The sequence below is a fragment of the Arachis ipaensis genome, chromosome B07 (assembly GCF_000816755.2).
Source record: "Arachis ipaensis cultivar K30076 chromosome B07, Araip1.1, whole genome shotgun sequence".
NCBI lineage: Eukaryota > Viridiplantae > Streptophyta > Magnoliopsida > Fabales > Fabaceae > Arachis > Arachis ipaensis.
This window is the reverse complement of record NC_029791.2, coordinates 55,697,497-55,703,435: the sequence shown is the minus strand read 5'-3', so window position 1 is coordinate 55,703,435 and position 5,939 is coordinate 55,697,497. Positions and strand designations below refer to the sequence as shown.

General features: G+C 21.4%; 1 protein-coding gene across 1 annotated transcript in view; it reads left to right on the top strand.

The window, feature by feature from the left end:
- LOC110264216 (replication factor C subunit 5-like) overlaps positions 1 to 5,932 on the top strand; it is an 87,061-nt gene extending 81,129 nt beyond the window's left edge. The window contains exons 5-8 of the mRNA XM_021105887.1: positions 2,075 to 2,144; positions 2,344 to 2,421; positions 3,647 to 3,779; positions 5,737 to 5,932. Of these exons, the coding sequence (XP_020961546.1) occupies positions 2,075 to 2,144; positions 2,344 to 2,421; positions 3,647 to 3,779; positions 5,737 to 5,792 (337 nt within the window). The 3' untranslated portion in view covers positions 5,793 to 5,932. The remainder of the gene's footprint in view (positions 1 to 2,074; positions 2,145 to 2,343; positions 2,422 to 3,646; positions 3,780 to 5,736) is intronic.

Here is a 5,939-nt window from a genome sequence, read left to right as displayed (position 1 = left end):
CAAAAGATATTAATTCTAATAAATTATTTGATTATTGAATAAAAAACATAAAAAATTATTTTATTTTTATCTATTTTTAAACTCATGGATAATAGAAGATTCAAAAACATGAAGATCCATTTTAGTAAAAACTTTTTAGAGTTATTTATGATTCTGAAAATTACAAACACCTTGGTTTGTGTTTGGAAAATAAAAAATATTATGTATGTGCTTGTGTTTTTAGTTTTTAAAAATCAAATTTATTATTGAAAATGCATATAAAGATATTTTAAATTTTAAAAGTCTTATATAATTTTATACTTATTATATATAACTTCCAAAACTTTTGAAAATTTAGTTTTAAAAAAACTAATTTTATCAAAATAAAAGACAAAATTTTATCCAATCAAATCTAAATTCTTTATTTACTTTTTCTCTCTTTCTCTCCAATCCTTCTATATTATTTCCTTTCTCTCACGGCTACTAAATTGCTACTAAACACTCTTTTAGAAGCTAGATCTCTTCATAACCTCATATATGATTAGTGTTGGTTTAGNGTCATAATTTATAACTTTATTTATTATCTCTTGTGATAGGTTATTTTCCAAAGAGCATTATATTTATTACTTTACTAGAAACGCATGTATTCATCACAAATATTAGAGTAATTTATATTAATAAAATGAATGAAATTAAAAATTATAGTGATATTCTAAACATAAATAGATTACACGCCTATTTAATTTATATATTTATGTAAATCGAATTATTTAACTTAATTTATACTAAATACATGTAAATTGAATAAGCATGATTTAATTTATTTCTGGTACAATATCTATATAGTGAATTGAATTAGCCTTATTCTATTTACTACTTGTATAGATTATTAACATTTATATATGTTTTAAAGTTAATGAAGAATAAACAATACTCCTTATTTGAATTCAAATAAAATATCATAAAATTAAAACGAATAAAAATAGAAATTTAAATTTTGCTTTTTAGTTCAAATTCCAAAAAATCTATATTTATATAAACTTATGAATTTAAAACAAAACAATAAACGATTTCTAAAAATTCATTATGAATTATCCTTTAACTTATTAGTATTTAAAGAATCATTATTAGTATGACTTTTGATGTTAAAAAAGTTAGTATAAAGTATAATCTTCTAAAGTGGCATAAAAATTAAAAATTAAATTTTTTTAGTGTTAGAAGTAATACATAACGTCATCAAGGTATTTTTTCTGTACTTAATTTCATAAATTAAATGATAATTTAATTAATATAATATTTTAATTATTTCTCAAATTACCTATTATATAAATATAATTGGTCTTTTTAAATTGTATAATTATCTGTTATTCCTGACTATGAAAAAATATAAGTTTTAATTCTTATGTCATTTTGGAGAGTTATATTTTATAATAAGCTTTTTAACATTAAAAGTCATAATAACGATTCTTTAGATGCTAATGAGTCAAAGGATTATTTTAAATAAATTTTTAGAAATCGTTTATTATTCTGTTTTAAATTCGTAAGTTTGTAAAAATGTAACTTTTCTGGAATTTGAACTAATCACAAAATTTAAATTTTTATTATTATTTGTTTTGATTTTTTTATATTTTATTTGAATCTAAATGGGATATTTGAATCCTAAACCCTAGAGTCCATACAATTAACTTAAAAATAAGAAATGTCAATAATCTGTACAAATAGTAAATCGAATAAGACTGATTCAATTTACGTACTATGTATATAATGTACCTGTAGTAAATTGAATCAAGAATCAGATTGATTCGATTTACTAAATATATTGTGTGCCAATAATAAATTAAATAAGGTGTATATTTAATGTAAATCGAATTAAATTGATTTAATTAAAAAAAAATATAAACTATATAGATGTGTAATTTATTTGTATTTATAATANNNAACTTTATTTATTTTATTCACGTAAATTATCCAAATATTATATATTGATAATAAAAATTGTAATAATTAAGGATATAATACTATAAGCAAATTAAATTTTACTGATTTTACTATTAATTTATATCTAAGAAGAAAATATTATTCCCCTATCCATTAGATTGTATCTCATTCGTAGAAAGCTGCAAAGTCTAATGATTCACGACGTTTCCGCTGAGTTCGTTTATAAGGTACGTACGAGTTATGATATTCATACAAAACATATAAATTTGTTTTAACTATTTTTCTCCTTTATTTTCTTAATTTTTTCACAATTAACAGATCATTCTTGTTAAATAATAAAAGAGAAAAGGAACAGTTCTCTACTATTATGGTAGTCTTGATATGCATTTAAATTTTAGTGTAAAGAAGTTGTCTCTATTAATGCAGTCGTTGGTAGAACACTTAACAACTTTGATTGATGCCTCACTGCGTTCGGGGGTGGCCAAACTCGACATGAAGTACAAGGTACAAACTCAAACGCTTTCATCACGTCATGTAAATATTTTTTTATTTAATAATTATGTTTGAGTACAATAATATAAAAATATTTTTTGTTTATTTATTAAAAATATCTTTTTTTAGTAAAAAAAATCTTTGTAAAAAAATATAAATTATAACTTCTAAAAAAATATTTTTTGTTTTATTTTTATAATATTTTTATTTTTACTACAAAAATTTTGTCAAATACATTAATAAATAAAAATATATTTTTTATTGAAAAAGAATTTAACAACTTAATGGTACCGAATAGGCTTTAAAGGTAAGTTTGGATTGGTTTTTTAAAAAAAGTTATTTTTCTATTTTTAAAAAAATCTTTTTGTTAGAAAATACTATTTCACATTTAGATATATTTAAAAAAAATCAAATGACAAAAACTTCTTTTACTTTTTTTTTATGCCAAATATTGTTGGTTTTTTAAAAAATAAATAACTTACTTTTTTAATAAAATTACTTTTCCTCCAACAAAACTAATCCAAACGAATACTAAAATAAATAACTGAAGTTTTACCTAGATGAAAATCAAAATAAAAAATTTAAGAGACAAAAAAAATATAAAAATAGAATAAAAACCATATATTTATAGAAATGAAAATCTTATTTAAGCTTATTTTTTAATTTATTTTGTGTTTGATAAATTTATTTTTGTTCCTTTCTTTATGCAAGGAGAATGGTATTGACATTCTTGAATTTAATGAATATTATTATTAAATTAAAATTAACAATATTTATTTTCTTTAAATATGAAATTCACTTTTATATAGTGTTCGAGTTTTAAATATTTTTCACAATGATCAATATATACCTTATTATATTAGAGGATACACTTGACTTTTTTATAGTTACGAATTTAAAAATCACATAAATTGTAAAACATATAGGGTTAAACAATAACATAAAACCAAATTAAATGCATATAATTTGTACTGTGTAAAAAATATTAATTTTAGAGAATAAATTTAAATAACTTGAAAATAAAAAACATATTGACACTATCAATTGCAATTATATAACTTGAGAAAATGATATGTGATAGATCCTAGATAATTATTATCATAATTAATAAATATTAAATATTTATTTTTCTCTAGCATTACCGTATTTGCACATACTACTTTATGCTTTTATACTTTCTGTATATAATGATTTCCTATAATCCTATTGATGATATTATTTGGTTATTCCATTTCAGAAAGTTAGCATGATTGAATTTGAACCACAGAAGAGACATAGTCCTCATCAAAACAAACAAGGGGAATCCAATAATGAAAAACACCATGAATCAAGAAAGAGGAAAGCAATAATAAATTACTTGAAAGTTGAAGGTATGGAGTAACTCATCGCGTGCTCTCTATCCTTAGCCATTTTTCTGTTTAAATATTCTTTTTATTTTTACTAATAATATTACATAATCAACAAAATTTATCCTTTTTTTTTATTAATATTTGATCAACAAAAATATTTTTATACTAAATTCTAAATCCTAAACTCCTAAATACTAATAATATAAAATAAAATATTGAGATAAAAAAATTAACTCCCTAACATTATTTCTCTTTTTTTACATACCTAATAATAATATTGCCTTTATTATGTTAACCTAAATGAAGTCCCCCGATCCCATAGTCCGTTATAATTTGGGTTTTGTTCCTCTAAATTTCACCTGTGGTAAGCGACTAGTCATATTATTAGATCAATATCATTTTAACTATGTATGAAATTTCATTAATATGCTTTAAGAGTAATTTATATCTCGTCTTCTCCTTTTACCAATTTATGTATCTTAGATAAATAAAATATTTTACAAGTAATTAGGAGTAGTTAGGCAGGGATTAGAGAAATAAATAAAAACTAAACCCTATCAAAAATAAAAATACTATTTACATACTAAAATTAGCCCCCATGACACAAATATATGTATAATTTTACTGATTTTAATATATATTTTATATTCTAATATTTATTTTATTCTGATTTTGATAACTGATTTTAATATACATCTAGTATGATAGTATTATATAAAAAAAAATTCTAAACACTATAATCAATTATGAAGTAAGTTTAAACTCATTTATTATTTGACAATTCATCATAGTGAATAATCTTATATTCTTTTAAGAAAGTAAAAAAGTTAAAATACTAAAACTCAGTTTGATAAATAGCTTAACTAAATTTTTTGAAAAAATAGTTTAAATAATAAATATTTATATTAAAAGTAGCTTATAAATAAGTTCTTTTGTATTTAGTTTTTAGTTCTAAAAGTGCTTATTTTAAACAAAATGTGATAAAAAAAACTTTTTTTATTATGAGAGAAGTCATTTTTTTTAACTTCTCCGTAAACACTTAAATAGCTTCTTAGAAAGCTACAATCTGATTTTAAAAATTACACCAAACATTAGTACTAGTACTTTTCATAAGTCAAAACTTCGAAAATGTAATTTTTAAAACTTTCCAAACGGACCTAAAACAAATAACTTGGTTAACTAATTCTCTTTCTTTAATTAACTTTTAATCCCCCATTTCTTTGGTTTTCCGTCATTATTTTTTAAAAACTGTAGCTGTTGTTTTATTTGATTTTTGTGATAATTTATAGGTAAGACTTCGGAGATTAAACTTGTAAAAATTTAAGATCTAAGGCTACCGAATAACATTGTTGAACGCAATGAACCATCCCTAGTACTCATAAAACTCCCTATATTTCATCCATATGTCTTTATTATTGTAAGAATCATAATTATTTGAATGGATGAAGACCAATCATGATGGCCTAAATAAGCATAAACGGAGGTTCTTAGTGTGAACAATTCACCAAATTTCATTATCTCTTCCTTTCTCTTTCACTTTTTCATCTTTCTTGCTGGTTTTTGAAAAAAAAAATGTTTGAATTTTTTGTTAATTGCTTTTTAAGTGAAGAAAAATTAATTCCTTAATTGGATCGATCTGAAAATTATAGCAAAAAGAATATTTAAAACAATAAACAATGACTTATTTTTTTTTCATAGTTTTCATAAATAAAAGAGTACATTATTGTGTTTTATTTATGAGAGTTCAAATGCTTGACAAATTTATTCATAAATAAATAAAAATAAACTTTATATTTATCAAGGATAAATTTTTTATAATAAAAATATTTTAATTTTAATTTCATTATTGTGTTTCTTATAAACGAATGGATCAATATTCTAAATTTTTATAAATAAAAATAATAGTTTACTCAAAAAAATATCAAACTTTCATGGTGGATATTTCTCTTACTCTTATTTGTTTTCTTCATTGTTTCAGAGTTTATTGCAAAATTCATGAGCTGGTACAAGAATTCAACTACAGGAAAGTATTAGGCAAGTCCAAATGTGGAGTGCGATCGGTAATGTCAAAGACATTTGGTTGGTTCTTTGCAAGTGTCTAGGAATTTACATTAAATGGAAAATATTATGGGCCATCAAATAGATATTTTTCTCGCATCTTTTAATTTGTTATCTATTATA